We start from the raw sequence: 25510 nt of genomic DNA on the forward strand, positions 1-25510 counted from the left end.
ATGTTAAAAAAAAATAACGCACTTTGTGACTTCAATAATAAATATGGCAGTGCCATTTTGGCATTTTTTTTCCCCATAACTTGAGTTGATTTATTTCGGAAAACCTTGTTACATTGTTTAATGCATCCAGCAGGGCATCACAACAAAATTAGGCATAATAATGTGTTCATTCCACGACTGTATATATCGGTATCGGTTGATATCGGAATCTGTAATTAAGAGTTGGACAATATCGGAATATCGGCAAAAAAGCCATTATCGGACATCTCTAATTGTTATACACACTAAACGTTCTTCCCTCTGTCCCAATTAGAAAAATGTAACATTGAAACACATGGAAACGAACAAACTGCCGGTAATTTCTGGAATATGGCAAAAGGGGTAGGAATAAATAAGCTCCTCCTCTTCCAACTTCTTTTGGAACATGTTGCATTAAACAAATGATGTTCCGCCATATGACTTGTTGAACAGGTTTGAGACAAACAAAGCAATGCACTGGGAATATTGCTGCACTCCAGTTGAGTTAATCTTTGCCCAGCACACATACCACTGGGTTAGGGTTAGTTAGCGTGTGTTTGGCGTGGCAGGGAGTGTGTAGCCAACATTGTGCAGCAGCTGCAGACACGGTGCCGTTAAAACTGGACACACAAAGTCTTTTCGAATGTGTTTTTGGCCAAAAAAAAAACACTTCAGCCTGGGAACACAATGTTCTGTGGTACTAAAACGGGCATTGGAGAAGGAGAAGGAGGGTAAATTTAGCACATGAATACCCGCCACTCCTTCCCCTCGCTCCATTGGCTGACATTATAGGCCCACTCAGCGAAACTCAACTCCTCCTGCATTGTGCGTCTTCCATTGCAGATACGTGGCGCTGTGCATGCCAGATGTGAACGACACAGCAAGGAGGTATTTGTATTGAAAAAAAAAAAAAAAGGACAAAAAAAAAAGAGTGAGGACAGGTGAGGACAAATGTAGTAGAAGTCTGCAGCGAGCCAAAACCGGATCACATGAGCTGGTGTTTGAGATCTCACACTAAAGTAGCTTTAGGTTGCTTCTCTCTCTTCCCCTCCATTTTTCTGCATTCTTTTGTATCTGTAGTTATCATTAGGTAAATGTATTGTTGCATTTGAACAACTGTATTGTTGATAATAGAGGTAAATTATTGGTATTGTTCATCAGTGGTCCCCAACCTTTTTGTAGCTGCGGACCGGTCAACGCTTGAAAATTTGTCCCACGGACCCATAAAGAAATACAATCATGTGTGCTTACGGACTGTATACCTGCAACCGGTGGTTGGGGACCACTGTTGTTCATTATCAATAGCGCTATTTCTATTGGTATTTGTATTGCTCCATTTGTAGTGTAACAATGCTCATTGTCATTTCTGTATTATTATTAATTTTGCTAACTGCTTCTTTGCTATCACTTTTACCATCATATTTGTACATATCGCAGTGTTTCCCACACATTCATTTATTTGTGGCGGCCCGCCACGAAAGAATTACGTCCGCCACAAATAAATAAAAAAAATAAAAAATAATTTTTTTTGTCCTGTCCAGCTTCTCAGGCAAATCAATCATATAGTTGATGTAGATGCCCATACAGGCTGTTCAGATTTACTTTACAAAAGAGAAGTGTAGGGATACTTCTCTTGTTGCCTTATTTGTATTTGACCACTACTGTTTTCTGTTTATTTGTTACTGACTGTGGCAGGACACCTCTGCCTCTGTTTCACTTTATGTTGCTGGTAAATAATATGGTTGTAGTAGTAGGCCAAAGTTAAATTATTTAGTATGCGCTAATTAAAGGGGCAGAGCTTTAAGAGACATTTTAGCTTTTATATTTTATAAGATATATTTTTTGTAAGAACCACAATTAATAAATATATTTCAGTGAATAACTTATTGTTCAAATCTGTATATAAATATGTACATAAAGTGTTGTAATTATATTGTAAAATGGATGGATGGATGGACGTTTAAAACAAAACTGTTATTATTAATTAGTAAGTATACATTTTTTTAGCCTTTTTAGAGAAAATCATATCATTGTAGTAAATTATGCAAATTACTTGACGATGTCATGGTGACCACGCCCATAGCCACGCCCCCACCGCCACAGGTATCTTGGCAGTTTATGGGAAACACTGTATCGTATTTGCAGATGTTGCTCTATTGTTGTTGTTGTTGTGTTTGCTGTTGTTGTTTTTGTCTCTCTGTCCTATCCCCCTCTTGTCCCCACAATTTCCCCCTCTGTCTTCCTTTTTTTCCTCCTTCTATCCCCTCCTGCACCAAATGATAATATAAATACATTTACTAAAGTCAAATACAAATACAGCAACAAGAGAAGTAACCTACACTTCTCTTTTGTAAAGTAAATCTGAACAGCCGATATGGGCACCTACATCAACTATAGGATTTGCCTGAGAAGCTGGACAAGAAAAAAAATATATATATACACTAAAGTAGCTTTAATGTTATGCACTGAAACTACCCTCAAATATCAAATTTGCATGGAGATAAATTGGGCCAAAAGTTTTGTACTTTGGAAAAAAAAGCTGGCTTTAATGATTGAAAAATGTGTATTGAAACTAAAAATAAGTTCACACAAAAAGTTTTCAAGTTAAATATAATTATGATACACCCTGGTATTTTTTTTAAAAATATTTTGTATGATTATTTTGTTATTATTATTATTTGTATATATTTTTAGCTTCTGTTTTTTTTCGGAATTAAAATATATATTTTTTATCTGCATTTTCAGATCTTAAATTTTGTTTGGCCTGAAATTTGTTTGAGAGGCGTGTCATCAACTGAGAGGGGCGTGGCATCACCACAGACAGCTTAAATAAATGGATAGGAGGTGTTGTCTATCACGTTGCCTTCAGGTACTGTAGGAAATCAATCAATTGGACACTTTAAGTAGGCGACGCCACGGCCAAAATTATTTCATTCGAAAAATTAAACACCCTTACAAAGCCCAACATTTTTGCATGTTAATGTTGTTAAACTCATGTTGTGCCTGTCTTGGTTTTATACCATACATCCATCCATTTTCTACAGCTTGTCCCTTTTTTGGGGTCGCGAGGGTGCTGGAACCTATCTCAGCCATCGATCCAAATACAAACAGTATCACATTACATCCCCTGAAGGCAACGCGATAACGCCCCCTATCCTTTTGCTAGGATGTCTGTCATGATGCCACGCCCCTTTCAGTTGTTTTCAAGTTAAATATTATTGTGATACACCCTTGTATTTTTTAAATTATTTTGTATTATTATATTGTTATTATTTTTATTTTTTTATATATATTTTGATATTTTTAGCTTCTATTTTTTCGGAATTTAAATATTTTTTTTATTTGCAGTTTCAGATCTCAATCTTTTTTTTTCTTTTGCCCGAAATTCGTTTGGAGGGGCGTGTCATCAACTGAGAGGGGCGTGTCATCATTACAGACAGCTTAAAGAAATGGATAGGGGGTGTTGTCTATCACGTTGCCTTCAGGGTAGTGTAGGAAATCAATCAATTTGACACTTTAAGTAGGCTACACCATCGCCAAAATGATTTCATTTGAAACATTTAATACCGTTTCAAAGCCCAAGGTTTTTGCATGTTTATATTTTTAAATTCATGTTGTGCCTGTTTTAGTTTTATACCGTCCATCTAAATACAAAGAGTATCACATTACATCCCCTGAAGGCAACGCGATAAGCCCTCTATCCTGTTTACTAAGATGTCTGTCATGATGCCACGCCCCTTTCAGTTGTTGGCACGCCCACCACTGAGTCTGAATCTGAAAAAGAAACCTATATAAACAGTAAAAAAAAGATTTGAAGCTCAAGTATCAAAATATATGAAGACAAAAATGAAAATAAATAATAAAAATAATTACCAGAGTTAATCAAAATGTTATCAACCAGAAAATAAAATGTGTGCACTTGCTTGGGTATTGAATACAGTTTTATTTTTAGAATTGAACATTAAAATTAGCTTTTTCAGTTTCAAAGTAGTTTTTTTTCACATACTAAACGTTTGGTCCTTATTTAACTGCACACAACTGAGACTAAAACGGTCACAAAGCAGGAAAGAGTGGCACTAAAGCAACAAAGGGAAAGCAGGAAGGCAGTGGAGACCAACAACAAAGTGCCTTTAGAGTCAGTTATTATCATTACTGTTTTATGAATGCAAAATATTTATCCTCTTTTATTAACCGAACATATTTTACCATGAATTGGTTACGTGGACCCCGACTTAAACAAGTTGAAAAACTTATTCGGGTGTTACCATTTAGTGGTCAATTGTATGGAATATGTACTGAACTGTGCAATCTACTAATAAAAGTTTCAATCAATCAATCAATAGCAAAAACGATCACATTGCAAGTTGATTTTAAATAGTTAAATGCTTATTTGACTAATGCATGTTTTTTTCATAGTTTATTTAATTTTTTTTATACATATTTTATTTTATTTTATATATATAATCCATCCATCCATCCATTTTCTACCGCTTGTATAATATATATAATAATTACATATAATATATATCATTTTTGTGGGTTACCTGTTTGGGGGAAAAAGAGCATTTGACATGTGTTTAAATGTATTTCCAGACTGCAGTGTTTCCCACACATTCATTTATTTGTGGCGGCCCGCCACGAAAGAATTACGTCCGCCACAAATTAAAAAAATAAAAAATAATTTTTTTTTTTATTTTTTTTTTGTCCTGTCCAGCTTCTCAGGCAAATCATATAGTTGGTGTAGATGCCCATATAGGCTGTTCAGATTTGCTTTACAAAAGAGAAGTGTAGGATACTTCTCTTGTTGCCTTATTTGTATTTGACCACTACTGTTTTCTGTTTATTTGTTACTGACTGTGGCAGGACACCTCTGCCTCTGTTTCACTTTATGTTGCTGGTAAATAATATGGTTGTACTAGTAGGCTAAAGTTAAATTATTTAGTATGCACTAATTAAAAGGGCAGAGCTTTAAGAGACATTTTAGTTTTTATATTTTATAAGATATATTTTTTGTAAGAACCACAATTAATAAATATATTTCAGTGAATAACTTATTGTTCAAATCTGTATATAAATATGTACATAAAGTGTTGTAATTATATTGTAAAATGGATGGATGGATGGACGTTTAAAGCAAAACTGTTATTATTAATTAGTAAGTATAAATTTTTTGAGCCTTTTTAGAGGAAATCATATCATTGTAGTAAATTATGCAAATTACTCGATGATGTCATGGTGACCACGCCCATAGCCACGCCCCCACCGCCACAGGTATCTTGGCAGTTTATGGGAAACACTGAACTGTATATTAAAAAATCCAGTAATCAATTTTTTCAAAGAGTTAAATGAGACTCTTTGAGGTTTTCTCAAAAAATAAAAATTCTAACCAAAATATTTCTAAACTTTGTGGGTGTTGTCATGTTTAGAGGGCTCTGATAATGGGAAAAAAACGTATTTCGAAGGTTGTAAACAGTTTTTTATGCTCTAACTTCCATCCATCCATTTTCTACCGCTTGTAACTTATGCGATACAAATATTTGATTTATAAGGAATAATTCCGACTTGCCGGAAAATAATTCACCACGGTCAGGCCTAGAACCAATTAAGAGTGATAAACGAGGGTTTACTGTATACATGGATGTAATTTGGGGGAGGAGGGAACGTGTCCCCAACACTTTTTCAAAAGGCCGTTTTTGTCCCCTGTACTTTTTGATGTCTAAAAATAATTGAATGGAGACAAGTCAAACACTTGTGCCAGGCGGAAAACCCCTGCACAGACTGAATGAAGCTTGTCCTTTTAGACTGCCCACAAGATCATTGATTGGCTTCTCCTGACATTTATTGACTGAACGCAGCAGCTCACCGATCAGCGGTCAGATGCGAGATAAAAGGAAGTCACGATCTTTCACGGGAGAGCCATATTTGGAATAGAAATGATTTTAAAATGTTAAATGTGTTGTTAAACTGGTCAGTGAGAGCATAAAGTTTTTCAAACACTGCTTTTGTAATGTAACTGGTGTAGTTTTCAGCAGGGGTTCCTAACCTTCATGACTTTGGGGCGTACTACAGTTGGGCCCAGGGCCCACTCAAATATTACCACTGAATTAGTACATTTTACTCTTGATTGTATTCTTATTAAATAATTAAATCTAACATACTTACAGTTTAACAGTATAAAAAGTGGAATGAAAGTGTGTGTTTAAAACAAAGATTAATATCCAGCCTTAGGTCAGGCTGATTAGAAAAATAAATATACTGAAAAAGAAGGGACTCATAAAAACTGATGTAAAATACATTGACATACAATTACGCGGTTTTAAAATAAAAAAAAGTCAAACTAAATTACTTAAGAAAATGTAAGGATTTTAAGTGTGCCCTTATAGTCTGAAAAATACAGTACATACTTTTCGAACTAAATTAATAATAAACATAATGATATATATATTTTTCTTTTCTTAAATAAAGAGTACAAATGAAAATACAGCCCCACCAGTTTAGTCATAATAGTTGAGCTTAAGAAACTTCTCTATGACTTTAGCACTTACCATTACACCATGTACCAAATAAAATTGCTTGGAGGTCGGTAAGCACAACCAGAATTATTTCGTACATTAGGCGCACCACGTTACAAGGCGCCTTGTCGATTTTTGAGAAAATGAAAGGATTTTAAGTGCGCCTCATAGTCTGAAAAATGCGGTACATACAATTACGCGGTACTAAAATAAACTATTGATAAATATAATGATGTGTATGTTTTTAAATGAACTGTCAATAAAATCTGAATGCAAATGCAAATAAAGCCTCACTTGTTTAGTCATAATTTTTGCGTTTAAAAAACCTCTCTATGACTTTAGCATTCATCATTACACCATGTACCAAATCGAAAAATAGCAGAATTAATACGTACATTAGGTGCACCGGGTTATAAGGCGCACTGTCGATTTTTGAGAAAATTAAAGAATTTTATGTGCGCCTTTTAGTCTGAAAAATACGGCACATACAATTACGCAGTGCTGAAATAAATATAATGATGTGTATGTTTTTTAAATAAACTGTCAATAAAATTAAAGTGAATATGAAATTACAGCCTCACCAGTTTAGTCATAGTTTTTGCGCTTAAGAAACTTCTCTATGACTTTAGCATTTATCATTACACCATTTACCAAATGAAAAAAAACATAATTAATATGTACATTAGGCGCACCGGGTTAGAAGGTGCACTGTCGATTTTTGAGAAAATTAAATAATTTTATGTGCGCCTTATAGTCTGAAAAATATGGCACATACAGTTACGCAGTGCTAAAATAATATAATAAATATAATGATGTGTATGTTTTTAAATAAACTGTCAATAAAATCTGAATGCAAATGCAAATACAGCCTCACTTGTTTAGTCATAATTTTTGCGCTTAAGAAACTTCTCTATGACATTAACATTCATCATTACACCATGTACCAAATAAAAAAATATATAATTAATATTTAAATTAGGCGCACTGTCGATTTTTTAGATAATGAAAGGATTTTAAGTGCGCCTTCTGGTACGAAAAATACTGTACATACAATTACGCAGTGCTAAAATAAATGATTAATACATATAATGATATATATGTTTCTTAAAAAAACTGCCAATAAAATTAATGTGCAAATGAAATTACAGCTTCACCACTTAAGTCATATTTTTTGCGCTTAAGAAACTTCTCTATGACTGCAGCCCCAGACTTCTTCTGTTTGTCTGATACTGTCATTACTGCCACAAGTGGTGGAATAGTGTATTACAACCCAAAAGGGTTAAAGAACCCCAAGTTTGTAATCGGAGCAGGTGATTCCCACCTGTAGCGTAAGCACGGTTCTGTCTCTTTGTCCTCCAGGTGAAACTCCGCCCAGGGGTCCGGCATGGCTTTGGCCTTTTTCACCGCATTTTTCCACGTCTCCTGTCATCACAAGCACATGAAGTTAAGGCGGCACACGTTGTGAGAGGGTGAGTTTTGTGACCGTGTGAAGAGGAAGCACAAAGAAAGGAAGGAAGGATGATGTGAATAATCTTGAAACAATCTTCTCAGAACACAAGTTAGCTCGGGGAGGAGGCCAAGAACGCCCCCCTGAAAATAGCTGTCTCTGCAAGCGGGGGAGACAGGGGGGGGGGGGAGTCGTTTATCATGTCAGGAGCGACTTTAAAATCCTCGCCGCGTAACCCAATCCCTCGCCACGTCTCCCTCGTACACAAACGTCGCCCACTTTCCAGCAAGCACCCTGCACAACTCCAGAGGCACTTGCTGATCAACAAATAGGTGGCGCAAAATACAGTTTTTAGGGCGCATTCACACTTGTAGTCTGGAAAAAAGACAAAGATTATACTACTCTCTATTTTATGCTGCCCTTTTTTTGCTGCAGCTGTTACATATACTGTAATATTGTACATGACAATTGGGATTTGTTATATATTCAGTGTTTCCCATAAACTGTCAAGATACCTGTGGGCGTGGTTATGGGTGTGGTCACCATGACATCATCGAGTAATTTGCATAATGTACTACAATGATATGATTTTCTCTAAAAAGGCTCAAAAAATGTATAATTACTAATTAATAATAACAGTTTTGTTTTAAACGTCCATCCATCCATCCATTTTACAATATAATTACAACACTTTATGTACATATTTATATACAGATTTGAACAATAAGTTATTCACTGAAATATATTTATTAATTGTGGTTCTTACAAAAAATATATCTTATAAAATATAAAAGCTAAAATGTCTCTTAAAGCTCTGCCCCTTTAATTAGTGCATACTAAATAATTTAACTTTAACCTACTACTACAACCATATTATTTACCAGCAACATAAAGTGAAACAGAGGCAGAGGTGTCCTGCCACAGTCAGTAACAAATAAACAGAAAACAGTAGTGGTCAAATACAAATAAGGCAACAAGAGAAGTATCCTACACTTCTCTTTTGTAAAGTAAATCTGAACAGCCTATATGGGCATCTACATCAACTATATGATTTGCCTGAGAAGCTGGACAGGACAAAAAAAAAATTAAAACAATTGTGTTTTTATTTGTGGCGGACGTAATTCTTTCGTGGCGGGCCGCCACAAATAAATGAATGTGTGGGAAACACTGGTAATAAAAACAGAATCTTACAGTAAAAAAACAGCGGTACCATTTTTCTGTTTACAGTCATTTGGTGTAAAAGATGCTACTTTTTTAGGAGTTTTGCATGCAATCCTTTTTTGAATCTCGTCACGATCCAGTGAAGTAGGTAGAAGATGCAGATGAAAGGAAATAATATTCCAAAGTGAAGAGACAGGTCAGATGGAGGAAGGAGAGTGAGATGTTTAAAAAGTGGAACATACCCGTGCACTCTCTGACAAAACCTTGTACGAACCTTCCGTCACATTGTCTGCGTCACTCTAAGAGGCGGAGAAAAGGCAGCTTTTCATCACACCTGCAAAAGCGGGAGCGGGACAACCGTGCCATGGAGCCGTGCGAGCGAGGCCCACCTTGTACGAGAAGCCGCCTTTGGGGAAGGAGTCGGAGAGCTGGCGGTTGTTGACCAGGTTCTGCATGTACTGGCAGATCTCCTTGGCGGGCTCGTCCAGGATGGAGCAGATGAAGTCGTCGTCGTCATCGTCCTCGTCGGTGGTGAGGGACGTCATACGGTGTACGATCGGCGGCCTGGTGGCGCTGCCCTCCTCCTCCATGCTGAACATCAGGTCGTCCTCCATTGTGTCCACCGTGGATCCTAAAAAGACCAGACAGCTTTTAACAGCCAGCAGTGTTTGGTTCAGAATTAACCTAAAAATAGTATTATTTAAAAAAACAAACACATGAAAAGTGGAATAAAAGAGCAGACAGGTGAAATGTAACGATAAAAAGTTGCCGTGTTGACTCTAATAACACAAAGCTGCCATGCAAGCTGTTTTTTTTAAACTATCATTGATCAAAAATAATAATGAATCAAAATCAATGTTGTTATGAATTATTGACCTATTTAAGGCTCCAATTACTACACATCAAATATTACACTTTGAAATTGTTTTTTTTTTTGCACATTTTGTGTTTGCCATATAAAAAACAAAATTTCCTTTGAGAAAAAGTACATAAAACAAACATGAAAAAAATAATAAAAACTTACAATCGACGCAAATATCTGAAGTCGATTTAGAGACTTAAGCGTTAATTTTATTTGACAAAAATACATAAAACAATTATTTAAAAAAATTTTAACTTATAATCGACGATAGATAAGAAGTTGATCTAGAGCAGGGGTCACCAACGCGGTGCCCGCGGGCACCAGGTAGCCCGTAAGGACCAGATGAGTAGCCCGCTGGCCTGTTCTAAAAATAGCTCAAATAGCAGCACTTACCAGTGAGCTGACTCTATTTTTTTAAATTGTATTTATTTACTAGCAAGCTGGTCTCGCTTTGCTCGACATTTTTAATTCTAAGAGAGACAAAACTCAAATAGAATTTGAAAATCCAAGAAAATATTTTAAAGACTTGGTCTTCACTTGTTTGAATAAATTCATTAATTTTTTTACTTTGCTTCTTATAACTTTCAGAAAGACAATTTTAGAGAAAAAATAAAACCTTAAAAATGATTTTTAAACACATATACCTTTTTACCTTTTAAATTCCTTCCTCTTCTTTCCTGACAATTTAAATCAATGTTTGAGTAAATTTATTTTTTTTTATTGTAAAGAATAATAAATACATTTTAATTTAATTCTTCATTTTAGCTTCTGTTTTTTCGACGAAGAATATTTGTGAAATATTTCTTCAAACTTATTATGATTAAAATTCAAAAAAAGTATTCTGTCAAATCTAGAAAATCTGTAGAATCAAATTTAAATCTTATTTCAAAGTCTTTTGAATTTCTTTTAGAATTTTTGTTCTTGAAAATCTAGAAGAAATAATGATTTGTCTTTGTTAGAAATATAGCTTGGTCCAATTGTTATATATTCTAACAAAGTGCAGATTGGATTTCAACCTATTTAAAACATGTCATCAAAATTCAAAAATTAATCTTAATCAGGAAAAATTACTTATGATGTTCCATAAATTCTTTTTTTAATTTTTTCAAAAAGATTCGAATTAGCTAGTTTTTCTCTTCTTTTTTTCTGTTGAATTTTAAAAGTTGAAATTGAAGATAAACTATGTTTCAAAATTTAATTGTCATTTTTTTCGTGTTTTCTCCTCTTTTAAACCGTTCAATTAAGTGTAAAAATCATTAATTATTAATAATAACATAAAGTTAAAGGTAAAATGAGCAAATTGGCTATTTTTGGCAATTTATTTAAGTGTGTATCAAACTGGTAGCCCTTCGCATTAATCAGTACCCAAGAAGTAGCTCTTGGTTTCAAAAAGGTTGGTGACCCCTGATCTAGAGACTTAAATATTGAAGTAAGAAAAAAAAAAAAAGATCACTTATTTTGAACACATTAATGAATGTTGCCCTTTTAGAGCCCCAAGATTTTAAAAAAAAAACTGTCATTGCTCAAAAAAAATAATTAATTAAAATCCATGTTTGTTATGAATTATTGACTTATTCAAGGCTCCAATTACTTCACATCAAATATTCCACTTTGAAATATGTTCTGAGGAAAATATTGCATGTTTTGTGTTTTTGCCATAAAAAACTGGGTTTTGATAAAAAAAAAGGGCGTAAAACATAAAAAACAAAAATAAAAAATACATTTCAACAGATAGACCTGAAGTTGATCTAGAGATTTAAGAATTTCATGAAAAATAAATAAAAAATTAATAAATGTATGACATATTTTTTTACATTTTTACTAGTGGGCCCTTTTGGATCCCCAATAATTTAAATAATAAAACTGTCATTGCTCCAAAATAATAATGGATCAAAATCAATGTTGTTGATATTTATTGACTTATTTAAGGCTCATCGAATCAAATTAGACTTGGACTTCCTTTTTATTGTCATTCAAATTTGAACTTTATAGTACAGATAAGAACACAATTTCGTTACATAAGCTCATGGTAGTGCAGGATAAAAAAGCAATACGGTGCATATATAAATAAATAAATAGGTTACTGTACAGATATTGCACTTTTTCACATGCATCCACGTTTATGGATGTATGTTTATATTGTCTTTTTTTATTCCAGCGAGTTAATCCATTTTGGGGGGAGTTGAGGGGATAATTTAATTATGATGCATTCAAGAGTCTTACGGCCTGAGGGAAGAAGCTGTTACAGAACCTGGAGGTTCTGCTTCGGAGGCTGCGGAACCTCTTTCTAGAGTCCAGCAGTGAAAACAGTCCTTGGTGGGGGTGGGAGGAGTCTTTGCAGATTTCCTGAGCCCTGGTCAGGCAGCGGCTTTTTGCGCTCTCCTGGATAGGAGGAAGAGGAGTCCTGATGATCTTTTCCGCCGTCCTCACCACTCTCTGGGGAGACTTCCAGTCTGAGGCATTGCAGGCTCCAGTCCAGACAGAGATGCAGTTGGTCAGTAGGCTCTCTATAGTGCCTCTGTAGAATGTGCTGAGAATGGGGGGAGGGAGCTGTGCTCTTTTCATCCGACGCAAAAAGTGCATGCGCTGCTGAGCTCTTTTTACAAGTGCTCCGGTGTGTAGGGACCAGGTTATATTGTCAGTTATCTGCACCCCCAGGAACTTGGTGCCGCTTACTATAAGTTTCCTTTGACAAAAAGTACATTAAAACAAACATAAAAAAATATTAAAAACGTATAATCAACAGATTGATATGGATGCCTATTGCAAAAGTGTTGAACAGTTGAAAGTTTAAAAAAATAAATACAAAAAATAAAATAAATGTATGACCCTTTTGATCCCCGATGATCAATCAAAATTAATGCTGTTCAGAATTATTGACCTATTTAAGGCTCCAATTACTTCACATCAAATATTCCACTTTAAAATATGTTTTGGGGAAAATATTGCATATTTTGTGTTTTTGCCATATAAAAAACTAAGTTTCCTTTGACAAAAAGTACATTAAAACAAACACTAAAAAAATATTAAAAACGTATAATCAACAGATTGAAATGGATGCATATTGCAAAAGTGTTGAACTGTTGAAAGTTTAAAAAAATAAATACAAAAAATAAAATAAATGTATGACCCTTTTGATCCCCGATGATGAATCAAAATCAATGCTGTTAAGAATTATTGACCTATTTAAGGCTCCAATTACTTCACATCAAATATTCCACTTTAAATTATGTTTTGGGGAAAACATTGCATATTTTGTGTTTTTGCCATATAAAAAAATAAGTTTCTTTGACAAAAAGTACATTAAAACAAACATTAAAAAAATATTTAAAACTTATAATCAACAGATTGATATGGATGCCTATTGCAAAAGTGTTGAACTGTTGAAAGTTTAAAAAAATAAATACAAAAAATAAAATAAATGTATGACCCTTTTGATCCCCGATGATGAATCAAAATCAATGCTGTTGAGAATTATTGACCTATTTAAGGCTCCAATTACTTCACATCAAATATTCCACTTTAAAATATGTTTTGGGGAAAATATTGCATATTTTGTGTTTTTGCCATATAAAAAACTAAGTTTCCTTTGACAAAAAGTACATTAAAACAAACACTAAAAAAATATTAAAAACGTATAATCAACAGATTGAAATGGATGCATATTGCAAAAGTGTTGAACTGTTGAAAGTTTAAAAAAATAAATACAAAAAATAAAATAAATGTATGACCCTTTTGATCCCCGATGATGAATCAAAATCAATGCTGTTAAGAATTATTGACCTATTTAAGGCTCCAATTACTTCACATCAAATATTCCACTTTAAATTATGTTTTGGGGAAAACATTGCATATTTTGTGTTTTTGCCATATAAAAAAATAAGTTTCTTTGACAAAAAGTACATTAAAACAAACATTAAAAAAATATTTAAAACTTATAATCAACAGATTGATATGGATGCCTATTGCAAAAGTGTTGAACTGTTGAAAGTTTAAAAAAATAAATACAAAAAATAAAATAAATGTATAACCTTTTTGATCCCCAAGAATTTGTGGGACTTTTTTTTTTCAGAAACTGTCATTGCTCAAAAAATAATAATGAATCAAAATCAATGTTGTTATGAATTATTGATCTATTTAAGGCTCCAATTACTTCGCATAAATATTTATAAATATATAAATATTTCACTTTTAAATATTTTTAGGAGAAAATATTGCATAGTTTGTGTGTTAGTCATATAAAAAAAACTAAGTTTTATTTGACAAAAATACATAAAACAATTATTTAAAAAAAATTAAAACTTATAATCAACAGATAGATAAAAAGTTGATCTAGCGACTTGAGCGTTGAAGTAAGAAAAAATTAAATATATCACTTATTTTGAACACATTAATTTTAGATCACCAAAACAAATCAATGTTTGTTATGAATTATTATTCAAGGCTCCAATTCACATCAAATATCCCACTTTGAAATATGTTTTGAGGAAAATATTGTATGATTTGTGTTTTTGCCATAAAAAACTGTGTTTTGATAAAAAGGGCGTAAAACATAAAAAACAAAAATAAAAAATACATATCAACAGATAGAAGTTGATCTAGAGATTTAAGATTTGAATGAAAATTAAATAAATGTATGACATATTTTTAACATTTTTACTAGTGGGCCCTTTTGGATCTCCAATAATTTAAATAATAAAACTGTCATTGCTCAAAAATAATAATGGATCAAAATCAATGTTGTTGATATGTATTGACTTATTTAAGGCTCATCAAATTAAATATTCGACTTTGAAAATTTTTCGGGAGGTAAAATATTGCATATTCTGTGGGTTTTTATCAGAAAAAAACAGGTTTTGACAAAATGGGCATAAAATATTTTTATAAAATATGTTATATCAACAGGTAAACCTGACGTAAATTTAGAGATTTAAGCGTTGAATTAAAAACATATGACTTATTTGTTAACATGTTTATGACCGAAACCCTTCTGGGGTCCCTTGGACCAAACTTGAAGGGAGCCCAAAAGGTGGAAAAAAATCTATATATTGTATACTTGTGATTTAGGGCTATATAAATAAACATTGATTGATTGATTGGTTTTGAAAATGGCCCCCACATGCTTTGTTTTTTCAGTGTGTGGCCCTCAGTGTAAATAGATTAGGCACCCCTGGTTTAGCTGTTTCTGCATGTTTTGATGCTAGAGAGAGGGTGTTGTTGTTGTGGTGCCTAGGCTGGGACTAAGTGGACAATGCATGCCATCATGGACGCACTACTGGACAATATATCGATTTATGCATGCAAATAATGTAGTTAGCAATCGATGCATCGGCCATTAGCTGCTATTTAAATGCATGCATTAAGCTAACCGAACCAACCTGTATGATGACAGTTGTCGTTGCCAAGACGAGAAGCCGTTGAACTGTTGACTTCTTCTCCTATTATGGAGACAAGTATATCGGTACCGCCTCTCCAACGAGCCCTGCGGGTCCCGAGGCAAGCAGTTCGACGCAGTTCTAGTCGTTCCAATCCGCTACACGGACGTGGACTGTCGGCACGTACTGGACCACAGCAATGTTCCACGGCAGTCCCGCCCTTTCTTGATGTCGCCTTTCGGGCTGTGGGAAATTGGACAACAGACGGCCCTGATAGTGAGACGGAAATACTAATTACGATAACATGGATATGTTAATGTAAAATAAAATAAAAAACACTTTTTAGGATTTTTTTTAGTGCTGCTGAGAAGATTTTTAAACGACTATCATCACGGAGAATTTGTACTCTTAACTGCGACGACGCGTTTGAACGCAGCGCTGGCTGATGCGGAAGTCCTAATCCTGGTACTAAGCGTACAATTTAGCAGAACTGTAGGCAATTATTTAAAGTTAGTACGCGCTTTTTTTAAGGGCGTATTTCTCATGAATATTATGAACGGTAGTAAACAAACGTCGAGTCACTTCCTCGGCTGCGTCACTTTTCAAACAAACCGCTAGTTCCGCCGTCGCGGTTACCGTTCATTTCAGGCAACTTTTTTTAACAAGCTAGCTAGCTAATTTACGTAGTTTTTTAATTTTAATGTATTACGTTAAACCAATTAGCAGCATATAAAAAAACGCAAATTAAAATGTTATGGTTTTGATAAACAGAATCTTACTAGTGTTTATTAACGGTAGCGTGGCCGAGTGGTCTAAGGCGCTGGATTTAGGCTCCAGTCATTTCGATGGCGTGGGTTCGAATCCCACCGCTGCCAGTACTTTTGTTTTTGTGTTGTGATTTTATTGCTGAAGAACTTTTACAGGGATTTAGAGTGATTATTCGTGTAATATGCGTATACTGTATCCAGAAAACATTTCACAAAAATTGATGTATCCTGCAATTTTATTAGGATAAATAATGCCAGCCTTTTTGCAAATCTTAAATCACAGCCTTGCATATTTGCAGATTTTTTTTTTTTTGGTAAGAAAACAAGTTTTATTTGTGATTTTAGAACAATTTACATTTTAGAAAAATCGAACTAAAAACGTTTGTACGCACGCACAACACTTAAGACCATTAGCATTTCAGTATATGGAAATGAGTTATGGAATGGGTTAAGCAAAGTTAAACGTTGCACTAATACAAGGGTGTCAAACTCGTTTTTTTAATATATATTAGTGCCAAACTCGTTTTTTTAATAGATTTTTTTTATTTATTAATCAATCCAACAAAATAATACAATAATATAATACAATTCCAAAACCAAACCCGGCCCAGCAACATTCAGAATAGCAATCAACAGAGCAATTGAGAGGTCACACAAACATGACACAAAACAATCCAAAAGGCAGTCAAAGTACAAAAATGAATAATATCAACAACAGTATCAATTGATATTAATAAGAATTCCAACATAGCAGTGATTAGAAATCCCTCATTGACATTATCATCACAGACATTTATATAAAAATAAAAAAACATTTAAAAAATGAACAATAGTGTCCAAATGTCCAATATTTTCCATAAAGATAACTTGATTTCATTGAGGGCCACATTGCAGTTATGGCTGCCATCAGAGGGCCGCTTTTAACAATGAGTAATATATGCATATACATGTGTGTGTATGTATATATATATATATATATATATATATATATATATATATATATATATATATATATATATATATATATATATATATATATATATATATATATATATATATATATATATGTCTTAATTAGATTATCCAAAAAATAGTATGTGTGGGAAAAAATCACAAGACTATTTCATCTCTACAGGCCTGTTTCATGAGGGGTTTCCTCAATCCTCAGGATTGAGGAAACCCCTCATGAAACAGGCCTGTAGAGATGAAATAGTCTTGTGATTTTTTCCCACACATACATATATATATATATATATATATATATATATATATATATATATATATATATATATATATATATATATATATATACATACACACACATGTAATATATATATATATATATATATATATATATATATATATATATATATATATATATATATATATATATATATATATATATACATATACAGTATATACACACATGTATGTATATATATATATACATGTATATATACATTTTACATAAGCTGCAAAAAAAAATCTTAAAATTTTACTTTAAAAACTGGCAGCTCAGTCACCAGAATTTTACAGTAAAAGCATTTTTTTTTTTTACAGCATATAAAAAAAAAAGTACAAATGGAATGGAATGGAGAAACAATACCGCTGTTTTTAGCGGTAAAATTCAAGCAACAAATCTGCCAGTTTTTTTTTCTTGTTGTTGTGGTGAGTCTGTGTTTTTTTGTTATTAGTTTTTTAATGTTTTAGTGTCTTACTGTATATAAAAAATAAAAAAAACAGTACCAAAGTTGATTTTACAGTAAAAAAAAACTCTTGTCGGCGGAATTTAACCGTAAAATCTATTGTCAATTTTACAGTCGACAATTTGTTTTGAAATCAAAAGTCAAGCAGAAATAATTTTGTTGTTTCACTACTTCACATTCCAACTAGCTTAGCGCCGCGGCTAGCACAGCGTAATTGTACTGTGTGGATAATAGTCTCTTCCCTGACTTATTGTTTTCTACTTGCTAATTTCCTCTTCCTAGTTTGTTACGCTCTGCTCCAGTAAGACTTCTGTTAAATTGTACGAAACAATTTTGTTGTTTCGCTACTTCACATTCCAGCTAGCTTAGCGCCGCGGCTAGCACGGCGTTATTGTACTGTGTGTTAGAATAATTATGTATATATTATCACACAACTTTATGCTTAAGGGCCGTTGCTATTAATTATTGTCAATTGTGCGGAAGTGGTATTTTTCTTTGTCTGTGCAAAGCTGGCAATCCAAAAGATTGCAAGCCAGCCGTCTCTATCAGTGTTGTGTCCAGACTCGGCCTGCTGACTGCCAAGGCCGAACATCGGGTACCGGGACGCAGACAAAGCAGAGACGGGGCGATAGCACCAGCGTCGACACATTTGCATTTTTGTATAATCATATATTGTGTCTAACTGGAGTTGTCCAGATTACCCCCCTTCCCTCAGCGACAGCTTCAGTGATGTAACAGGGACCTTCCAAATAAAGAGAGGAAGCACGCGGGCTGGACTTTTAGAACGTAGTTTGGATCTGTAACTAGAATACAGCCCAAAACATGAGCTAAATTGAACTCTGTCTCTGCATGATTCCTTGCTTCTTGTCTGTTTAATAAATGTCATCAGTGTTTGAGCTTGACACTGTGTGGATACTATTCTCTTTCCTGACTTATTATTTTCTACTTGCTAATTTCCTCTTCCTAGCTTGTGGCGCTCTGCTGTATCGCGGTTCTAGTTTGACTTCTGTCGAATTTGTACGAAGCAATTTTGTTGTTTCACCACTTCACATTCACGCTAGCTTAGCGCTGTGGCTAGCATCGCTTATCCACACTACATCTGCATTTTGAGACATACAAAAATGTGGATATTTGGTGATTGATTTCCACATTCTAAACATTTTCCCCACCTTACACAACAGAAGTCCCCACGTATTTTTTCAAGTTGTGCTAAAATGTAATAAAAAATTAAAATAAAATTAAAATAAATAAATGTATGACCTTTTTGATCCCCAGAATTTGTGGGATTTTTTTAATTCAAAAACTGTTCATACCATAAATCCATTTTCTACCGCTTTTTCCCTTTCGCGGGCATTGCTCAAAAAATATCAATGAATCAAAATCAATGTCGTCATGAATTATTGATCTATTTAAGACTCCAATTACTTCACATCAAATATTCCACTTTCATTTTGCACATTTTGTGTGTTGACCATATAAAAAACAAACTTTCCTTTGACAAAAAGTACATAAAACAAACATGAAAAACATAATAAGAACTTACAATCGACAGATTTATATGGAACCATATTACAAAAGTGTTGAAAGTAAAAAAATAAAATAATAAATACAATTTTGATCCCCAGAACTCTATGGGATTTTTTTTTCCAAAAACAGTCATTGCTCAAAAAATAATAATGAATCAAAATCAATGCAGTTATGAATTATTGATCTATTAAAGGCTCCAATTATTTCACATCAAATATTCCACTTTGAAATATTTTTTGGGAGAAAATATTGCACATGTGTGAAAAAACTAAGTTTCCTTTGACAAAAAGTACATTTAAACAAACGTGAAAAAAATATGAAAAACGTATAATCGACAGATTGATATGGATGCATATTGCAAAAGTGTTGAAGTGTTGAAAAATAAAAATAATTAATTAAAAAAAAAAAAAAGTATAACCTTTTTGATCCCCAAGAATTTATGGGATTTCTTTTTCACATACTGTCATTGCTCAAAAAATAATAATGAATCAAAATCAATGCTGTTATGAATGATTGACCTATTTAAGGCTCCAATTACTTCACATAAATATATATAAATATTTCACTTTTGAATATTTTGGGGAGAAAATATTGCATAGTTTGTGTTAGTCATATAAAAAAACTAAGTTTTATTAGACAAAAATACATAAAACAATTATAAAAAAATATTAAAACTTATAATCGACTAATAGATATGAAGTTGATCTAGAGACTTAAGCGTTGAAATAAGAAAAAAATAAATGTATCACTTATTTTGAACACATTAATGAATGGGGCCCTTTTAGATCTCCAAGATTACAAAAAAAAATCAATGTTTGTTATGAATTATCATTGAAGGCTCCAATTACTTCACATCAAATATCCCACTTTTCAAGATTCGATTTCCTGCAAAAATGTTTCACAATCCCCTTTGTTTTTTCTTGGAGTATTGCCGGGCCACGAAGTGCATCTTCTGGATGGCCAGCCGCGTGTCCTCGGGCGATATCCCCAGGTGCCAGACGGCTCGAACGCAATTCCCAAAATGGGGATACATGAGGACTTGAACCCCCTGTCCCAGTGCGTCCTCTTCTCCCTCGCCGACCCGGGCCATGCGTCTACAGAACTCCGAGGGACTCAAGGTGGGCTCTTGGATTTGGAAGCGCAGAATGTTGGTCTCCACGGCGGCCGAGTCCACGGCGAACAGAGCCGGCTCGCAGTTCTGCAGAGCTGGCGAGAGTCAGAATGTTACCTTCATGGACGACTGTAATGGACGCCGGATTGGTCAGAAATAGGGATGTCCGATAATGGCTTTTTTGCCGATATTCCGATATTGTCCAACTCTTTAATTACCGATACTGATATCAACCGATACCGATACATACAGTCGTGGAATTAACACATTATTATGCCTAATTTGGACAACCAGGTATGGTGAAGATACGGTCCTATTTTAAAAAATTAATAAAATAAGATAAATAAATTAAACACATTTTCTTGAAGAAAAAAGAAAGTAAAACAATAGAAAAACAGTTACATAAAAACTAGTAATTAATGAAAATGAGTAAAATTAACTGTTAAAGGTTAGTACTATTAGTGGACCAGCAGCACGCACAATCATGTGTGCTTACGGACTGTATCCCTTGCAGACTGTATTGATATATATTGATATATAATGTAGGAACCAGAATATTAATAACAGAAAGAAACAACTAGGGATGTCCGATAATGGCTTTTTTGCCGATATCTGATATTGTCCAACTCTTAATTACCGATAGCGATATCAACCGATACCGATATATACAGTCGAGGAATTAACACATTATTATGCCTAATTTGGACAACCAGGTATGGTGAAGATACGGTCCTTTTTTAAAAAAAATTAATAAAATAAATAAAGATAAATAAATTAAAAACATTTTCTTGAAGAAAAAAGAAAGTAAAACAATATAAAAACAGTTACATAGAAACTAGTAATTAATGAAAATGAGTAAAATTAACTGTTAGAGGTTAGTACTATTAGTGGACCAGCAGCACACACAGTCATGTGTGCTTACGGACTGTATCCCTTGCAGACTGTATTGATATATATTGATAGGAACCAGAATATTAATAACAGAAAGAAACAACCCTTTTGTGTGAATGAGTGTAAATGGGGGAGGGAGGTTTTTTGGGTTGGTGCACTAATTGTAAGTGTATCTTGTGTTTTTTATGTTGATTTAATAATTAAAAAAAATAAAAATAAAAATACCAAAAAAACGATATGGATAATAAAAAAAACGATGCCGATATTTTTCGATATTACATTTTAAAGCATTTATCGGCCGATAATATCTGCTGGCCTGTTATTAATAACAGGCCCGATATTATCGGACATCTCTAAATAAAATAAAATAAGATAAATAAATGTAAAAAAATGTCTTGAATAAAAAAGAAATTAAAACAATATAAAAACAGTTACATAGAAACTAGTAATTAATGAAAATGAGTAAAATTAACTGTTAAAGGTTAGTACTATTAGTGGACCAGCAGCACGCACAATCATGTGTGCTTACGGACTGTATCCCTTGCAGACTGTATTGATATATATTGATATATAATGTAGGAGCCGGAATATTAATAACAGAAAGAAACAACCCTTTTGTGTAAATGGGGGAGGGAGGTTTTTTGGGTTGGTGCACTAATTGTAAGTGTATCTTGTGTTTTTTATGTTGATTTAATAAAAAATAAAAAAAATGATACCAATAATAAAAAAAACGATACCGAGAATTTCCGATATTACATTTTAAAGCATTTATCGGCCGATAATATCGGACATCTCTAGTCAGAAAAAAAACCCAAAAACCTTCGGCAAACGTTTTTGCCTCGTTGTGATCTTCTTGTAGTCTTCCAACCATCTCCAGCAAAGAGAGTTTTCCCGCCGCCGCAAGCACGCCGGCCTGACGCATCCCGCCACCCAGGGCTTTACGACACCTCAGCGCCCGGGATATGAAGTCTTTGGGGCCGGCTAGCATGGTTCCCACCGGGGCCCCTAATCCCTGGCACACCAAGACAGAGCGCTTGAGGAAAGGGTCGAATCCGGCAATCAGCAGTGTAAGTGGGCCCTACCTTGGAGAGACACACGCTGACAGTGTGTGTGTGCTGCAGTATGGCGGACGCCGGCACCCCCAGCGCCACTGCGGCGTTCATCAGCCGGGCTCCGTCCATGTGGACCGCCAGGGAGTATTTGTCGGCAAGAGCCCGCACCTATTAAGTGCGACATTAAAAGTCTCTTTATTAGAGATGTCCGATAATTGCTTTTTTGCCCATATCCGATATTGTCCAACTCTTAATTACCGATTCCGATATCAACCGATACCGATATATACAGTCGTGGAATGAACACATTATTATGCCTAATTTTGTTGTGATGCCCCGCTGGATGCATTAAAGCAGGGGTCACCAACCTTTTTGAAAGCAAGAGCTACTTCTTGGGTAGTGACTAATGTGAAGATCTACCAGTTTGATACACACTTAAATAAATTGCCAGAAATAGCCAATTTGCTCAATTTACCTTTAACTCTATGTTATTATTAATAATTAATGATAGTTACGCTTAATTGAACGGTTTAAAAGAGGAGAAAACACGAAAAAAAATGACAATTAAATTTTGAAACATAGTTTATCTTCAATTTCGACTCTTTAAAATTCAAAATTCAACCGAAAAAAAAGAGAAAAAGTAGCTAATTCAAATCTTTTTGAAAAAATTAAAAAAATAATTTATGGAACATCATTAGTAATTTTTCCTGATTAAGATTAATTTTAAAATTTTGATGACATGTTTTAAATAGGTTAAAATCCAATTTACACTTTGTTAGAATATATAACAATTTGAACCAAGCTATATTTCTAACAAAGACAAATCATTATTTCTTCTAGATTTTCCAGAACAAAAATTTTAAAAGAAATTCAAAAGACTTTCAAATAAGATTTAAATTTGATTTTACAGATTTTCTAGATTTGCCAGAATATATATTTTTTAATTTTAATCATAATAAGTTTGAAGAAATATTTCACAAATATTCTTCATCAAAAAATTAGAAACTAAAATGAAGAATTAAATTCAAATGTATTTATTATTCTTTACAATAAATTTACTTGAACATTGATTTAAATTGTCAGGAAAGAGGAGGAAGGAATTTAAAAGGTAAAAAGGTATATGTGTTTAAAAATCCTAAAATAATTTTTAAGGTTGTATTTTTTCTCTAAAATTGTCTTTCTGAAAGTTTTAAGAAGCAAAGTAAAAAAAAAAAAGAAGAATTTATTTAAACAAGTGAAGACCAAGTCTTTAAAATATTTTCTTGGATTTTCAAATTCTATTTGAGTTTTGTCTCTCTTAGAATTAAAAATGTCGGGCAAAGCGAGACCAGCTTGCTAGTAAATAAATAAAATTAAAAAAATAGAGGCAGCTCACTGGTAAGTGCTGCTATTTGAGCTATTTTTAGAACAGGCCAGCGGGCTACTCATCTGGTCCTTACGGGCTACCTGGTGCCCGCGGGCACTGCGTTGGTGACCCCTGCATTAAACAATGTAACAAGGTTTTCCAAAATAAATCAACTCAAGTTATGGAAAAAAATGCCAACATGGCACTGCCATATTTAAAACAGCAGCTTGGAATTTGGGACATGCTCTCCCTGAGAGAGCATGAGGAGGTTGAGGTGGGCTAGTTAGTGCTGCAAGGGGTTCCGGGTATTTGTTCTGTTGTGTTTATGTTGTGTTACGGTGCGGATGTTCTCCCGAAATGTGTTTGTCATTCTTGTTTGGTGTGGGTTCACAGTGTGGCGCATATTTGTAACAGTGTTAAAAGTTGTTTATACGGCCACCCTCATTGTGACCTGTATGGCTGTTGACCAAGTATGCGTTGCATTCACTTGTGTGTGTGAAAAGCTGTAGATATTATGTGATTGGGCCGGCACGCAAAAGGCAGTGCCTTCAAGGTTTATTGGCGCTCTGTACTTCTCCCTACGTCCGTGTACACAGCGGCGTTTTAAAAAGTTAAAAATGTTACTTTTTGAAACCGATACCGATAATTTCCGATATTACATTTTAAAGCATTTATCGGCCGATAATATCGGCAGTCCGATATTATCGGACATCTCTACTCTTTATAATAGAAAACCCAAAAGCAGTGAAGTTGTCACGTTGTGTAAATGGTAAATAAAAACAGAATACAATGATTTGCAAATCCTTTTCAACTTATATTCAATTGAATAGACTGCAAAGATCAGATATTTAATGTTTGAACTGAGAAATTTTTGGCAAATAATCATTAACTTAGAATTTAATGGCAGCAACACATTGCCAAAAAGTTGTCACAGGGGCATTTTTACCACTGTGTTACATGGCCTTTCCTTTTAACAACACTCAGTAAACGTTTGGGAACTGAGGAGACACATTTTTGAAGCTTTTCAGGTGGAATTCTTTCCCATTCTTGCTTGATGTACAGCTTAAGTTGTTCAACAGTCGTTGTGGTATTTTAGGCTTCATAATGCGCCACACATTTTCAATGGGAGACAGGTCTGGACTACAGGCAGGCCAGTCTAGTACCCGCACTCTTTTACTATGAAGCCACGTTGTTGCAACACGTGGCTTGGCATTGTCTTGCTGAAATAAGCAGGGGCGTCCAGGGTAACGTTGCTTGGATGGCAACATATGTTGCTCCAAAAGCTGTATGTACCTTTCAGCATTAATGGTGCCTTCACAGATGTGTAAGTTACCCATGTCTTGGGCACTAATACACCCCCATACCATCACACATGCTGGCTTTTACACTTTGCGCCTATAACAATCCGGATAGTTCTTTTCCTCTTTGGTCCGGAGGACACAACGTCCACAGTTTCCAAAAACAATGTGAAATGTGGACTCGTCAGACCACAGAACACTTTTCCACTTTGCATCAGTCCATCTTAGATGAGCTCAGGCCCAGCGAAGCCGACGGCTTTTCTGGGTGTTGTTGATAAACGGTTTTCGCCCTGCATAGGAGAGTTTTAACTTGCACTTACAGATGTAGCGACCAACTGTAGTTACTGACAGTGGGTTTCTGAAGTGTTCCTGAGCCCATGTGGTGATATCCTTTACACACTGATGTCGCTTGTTGATGCAGTACAGCCTGAGGGATGG

At 34.3% G+C, this 25510-nt stretch overlaps 2 protein-coding genes and 1 non-coding gene across 6 annotated transcripts in view; 1 reads left to right on the plus strand and 2 right to left on the minus strand.

Annotated features, from left to right (window-relative positions):
• Positions 1–15586, minus strand: part of eef2k (eukaryotic elongation factor 2 kinase) — a 51550-nt gene extending 35964 nt beyond the window's left edge. For all 4 annotated transcript variants that reach the window (XM_062057178.1, XM_062057179.1, XM_062057176.1 and 1 more), the window contains exons 1-4: positions 15379–15586; positions 9528–9769; positions 9381–9437; positions 7852–7952 (exon numbers count right to left, since the gene is read on the minus strand). In XM_062057178.1, the coding sequence (XP_061913162.1) occupies positions 7852–7952; positions 9381–9437; positions 9528–9752 (383 nt within the window). In that variant the 5' untranslated portion in view covers positions 9753–9769; positions 15379–15586. The remainder of the gene's footprint in view (positions 1–7851; positions 7953–9380; positions 9438–9527; positions 9770–15378) is intronic.
• Positions 15587–16168: 582 nt separating this feature from the next.
• Positions 16169–16250, plus strand: trnal-uag (transfer RNA leucine (anticodon UAG)). The gene has a single exon. It is a non-coding gene; the product is annotated as a tRNA-Leu (tRNA).
• A 1390-nt stretch (positions 16251–17640) lies between these two features.
• Positions 17641–25510, minus strand: part of tha1 (threonine aldolase 1) — an 18552-nt gene continuing 10682 nt past the window's right edge. Inside the window, exons 5-7 of the mRNA XM_062057181.1 lie at positions 22460–22597; positions 22197–22389; positions 17641–20581 (exon numbers count right to left, since the gene is read on the minus strand). Of these exons, the coding sequence (XP_061913165.1) occupies positions 20274–20581; positions 22197–22389; positions 22460–22597 (639 nt within the window). The 3' untranslated portion in view covers positions 17641–20273. The remainder of the gene's footprint in view (positions 20582–22196; positions 22390–22459; positions 22598–25510) is intronic.

Source organism: Entelurus aequoreus, linkage group LG08 (assembly GCF_033978785.1).
Source record: "Entelurus aequoreus isolate RoL-2023_Sb linkage group LG08, RoL_Eaeq_v1.1, whole genome shotgun sequence".
NCBI classification, from domain to species: domain Eukaryota; kingdom Metazoa; phylum Chordata; class Actinopteri; order Syngnathiformes; family Syngnathidae; genus Entelurus; species Entelurus aequoreus.